The sequence below is a fragment of the Malurus melanocephalus genome, unplaced genomic scaffold, assembly GCF_030028575.1.
Source record: "Malurus melanocephalus ecotype Western Australia unplaced genomic scaffold, MMel_1.1 scaffold_1385, whole genome shotgun sequence".
NCBI classification, from domain to species: Eukaryota; Metazoa; Chordata; class Aves; order Passeriformes; family Maluridae; genus Malurus; species Malurus melanocephalus.
This window is the reverse complement of record NW_026624617.1, coordinates 10,765-14,148: the sequence shown is the minus strand read 5'-3', so window position 1 is coordinate 14,148 and position 3,384 is coordinate 10,765. Positions and strand designations below refer to the sequence as shown.

At 54.2% G+C, this 3,384-nt stretch overlaps 1 protein-coding gene across 1 annotated transcript in view; it reads right to left on the bottom strand.

Annotated features, from left to right (window-relative positions):
- The window catches only part of ANKRD16 (ankyrin repeat domain 16), a 16,192-nt gene that overhangs the window by 2,146 nt on the left and 10,662 nt on the right, over window positions 1-3,384 (bottom strand). Inside the window, exons 6-7 of the mRNA XM_057387814.1 lie at window positions 3,235-3,384; window positions 734-813 (exon numbers count right to left, since the gene is read on the bottom strand). The exon at window positions 3,235-3,384 is cut by the window's right edge and continues 1 nt beyond it. Of these exons, the coding sequence (XP_057243797.1) occupies window positions 734-813; window positions 3,235-3,384 (230 nt within the window). The remainder of the gene's footprint in view (window positions 1-733; window positions 814-3,234) is intronic.

The window sequence follows — 3,384 nt, the reverse complement described above, 5'->3', positions numbered from 1 at the left end:
CCTCTGCCAGTCCCTCCCCACTCACTGTACAAAACCTCCCTCCCATCTAATCCCAACGAGGCATCCCCATCCCTCAGGATAATCGTGCAGGTGCCTGATGAGGATGAGCAGCTTCCCAAGGACGCAGTGACCCAAACCCAGGAAAGGAGGAGCCATGGAAAAACATCCCAAGGCTGGATGAGCTCAGCAGAGCTGGGATTTAGTCATGGAGGGGGCGGAGGGAGAGCTGGCAGCGCTCAAATGGGGCTTTATCCAAACCCCAGCGCTGGGAAAGTCGCCAATTTTGGCAATTGCTCAAACCATTTGTCCTTTTTGTTTTATTTTTAAGTTTTTTTTGGGGGGGAGATGCTGATGCAAGAGCTGCCTCAGCCTTTCCCGCCGGGAATGCCGACTCTCTGGCATCGCTATAGCAACTCTATTTACGTGCCAGCTCTCCAGTTTGATTTGCTCATCAGCCTTTTCCAGGCTGTTTGCTAAGGAATTGAGGCTGGAGAGCTCAATCCTTGYGTTTGTCCATCCAAGCTGCTCCCAACAGGCTCATTCCAGGAAAATTTGAGGGAGAGGAGGCAGTGTTATGTGAAAAATAAGCAGCTGAGTGAAAGAAAATCCCAATTTGTGTCTCTGTTCTTCCCCTGAGGGAAAAGCTCCAGCAGGGTGAAAAAAACAGGGAATGCAAAATGCCCAAAAAACATTGGGATGATCCAAAGCTTGGAAAAGCAGCTTGGAATTCTTACCAGAACGGCCTTTGCCATCCTTAGCCTGGATATCAGCACCCAGGGACAGCAGGGTCTGGATGGTGTGGCCATGTCCTTCCTGCAGAATACAGAATTTGGGATCAGCTCTGCTCTCTGATCCATCCCTGACCTGCMATGGAGGGATCTGCTCTGTCCTGGTCAGATCCAGGGGTGCCAGAGGATCCTGGAGCAGGTGGAAATCAGGATCTGCTGCCTGGGGCAGGGGAGGTCAGGTCCATGAGGCAGGGATTGATCCAGCTGCTGGGAATATCCCAAAATCCCGTGGGAATTGGTCAGAAAGATGCCATGAGGCAGCTTCATAAAATCCCTGAATGGTTTGGGTTAGAAAAGTCCTTAAAGATTCTATAATTCCAACCCCATTCCATGGGCAGAGACACCTTCCCTACCCAAGGTTGTTCCAAGCCCCAATGTCCAGCCTGGCCTTGGGCACTCAAAGGGATCCAGGAATTCTCTGGGAATTCCATCCCAAGCAGGAATTCCTTCCCCAGATCCCACTTTTCCACTCTGATCCATTCCCTGTGTCCTGTCCCTGCAGCCCTTGGCCCCAGTCCCTCTCCAGCTCTCCTGGAGCCCCTTCAGGCCCCAAAAGGGGCTCTGAGCTCTCTCCAACTTTCAGTTTCCAGTCCCTCCCAATCCCAGGGGATCTGGAGCTGCCCTTCCCRGGGTTATTCCAATTCAAGGATCAGAACCTGTTGCTGATCTGGGCTGTTGCTCACCCTCAGCACCAGCATTTCCCAAAGGATTCCTCTGGGATTTGTGATGCCCTGGGAGAAGGCACAGCCAGCCAYGATCCACAGGATCCTCCCTCCTTCCTCTGCCAGGAGCCAATTTCAAATTCCACCRGGAAAAAAACCACAGCACAGCCCCCACCCTGCTCCTCTCTGCACAGGCTTTGCCATAAATAAACCCTTTCTCCCTAAAAAACACGCCTGGTTTTTGGAATTACGTCCCCAATGCCATGAATTAGTCTTTGTCCTGTGGCTGAGAATGGAAAGCTCTTATTTTTATCCCTTTCCCCCTATTCCCATWGGATTCCCCAGCATCTTCCCTGCTCTCAAGGATCCCATTTCCCTCCAAACCCATTTCTTTTCCATGGCACAGACGTGGAGCCTGGAACTGCTTTAGCTGCCACAGCCCCTGCAGCAAATTGAATTGGAAAAAAAAATAATTTGATTTTTCCCGTGTTTATAAATGCAAAGGAATCAGAAAAGAAGGAGATAAAACCACAACCCAGCAGSCAAACAAACGCTGCTGTAAACACAAAGTGACACCGAGGCCGGGCAAGGGACAGAATCCCAGCCAGCCATTCCCAAATCAGCCAAGAGCTGGGATTTTCTCCAAGGCACATTATATTCACCCCAAAGCCTCGTTGTCCCACGTACCCTTGGCAACCAGAAGGGTTTTGAACAAGCGGGAGGACWGGAAAATGGGAGAAAGGGCTCCTTTGTGGGGCAGGGCTGGATCCTGCTGGAGCAGAACGCTGCTGCCAGCATTCCCAGGGAGTGGCACTGATGGTTTTGTGGGAGCAGAGCACTGGGATGAGGTTTTATTTCTGCTGTGAGGCCAGAGCAGGCTCAGGGTGATGTTAAAATCATGAAATTTAACATCCCGGGACAGGAGGATCCCAGAGGGATCAGCAGGGAAGTTTTGGGATCTCTCTGCAATCCCACAGCTCTGCTCCCTACACGGGCTGGGAGGAGGAGAAAGCTCCARTGGTTCTCACAGCCTGGAATTCCAAACAGGGCTGGTGTGAAGGACACAGATAAAAACCCGGGAGCTGCCCACGCCCTCCCAGCTCTGCTTTCCCACGTGTGGGCAACTCCTGTCCCTGCCCTGCAAAAACTCAGAATTCCTGGGTGGGAGGGACCTCAGAGCCCACCCAGTGCCACCCCTGCCATGGCAGGGACACCTCTTATTGTCCCAGGGTGCTCCTGGCCCCAATGTCCAGCCTGGCCTGCCAGGGATCCAGGAATTCTCTGGCAATTCCATCCCAGCCCCTCCCCACCCTCCCAGGCAGGAATTCCCAATTCCCCAGATCCCACCCCAATCTCCCCTTTTCCACTCTGATCCATTCCCTGTGTCCTGTCCCTGCAGCCCTTGGCCCCAGTCCCTCTCCAGCTCCCCTGGAGCCCCTGGAATGTTCTGGAAGCTCTCCCTGGATCCTTCCCTTCTCCAGGGGAACATTCCCAGCTCTCCCAGAGGGGCTCCAGCCCTGCAGCAGCTCCGTGKYCYCCTCTGGGCTCTCTCCAGCAGCTCCAGCTCCTTGTGCTGTTGGATCCAGGGCTGGGATCTGGTGCTCAGGGTGGGACCTCACCAGAGCAGAGGAGAGGAGGAGGAACCCACACTTCCCTTGATGCCCAGAWAACAGGGAATGGGGCTGGCCAGGAGCAGAGGAGGAGCCAGGAATGCAAATCCTCCAGCCCAGTTTGGGTGCCTGGCATGGCTTTGCCAATTTGGGAATTTGGGAGCAGGGACAAACCTTGGCTGCGTAGTGCAGGGCCGGGATCCTCAGGGCCGTCGCTCTCCCGTTGACATCCACACCCAGCTCAGACACCAAGAACTGGATGGCTCCATCCTGGGCTGCCACAGCTGCCCTGTGCAGAGCCTGGGCACCCAGGGCATCCACAGC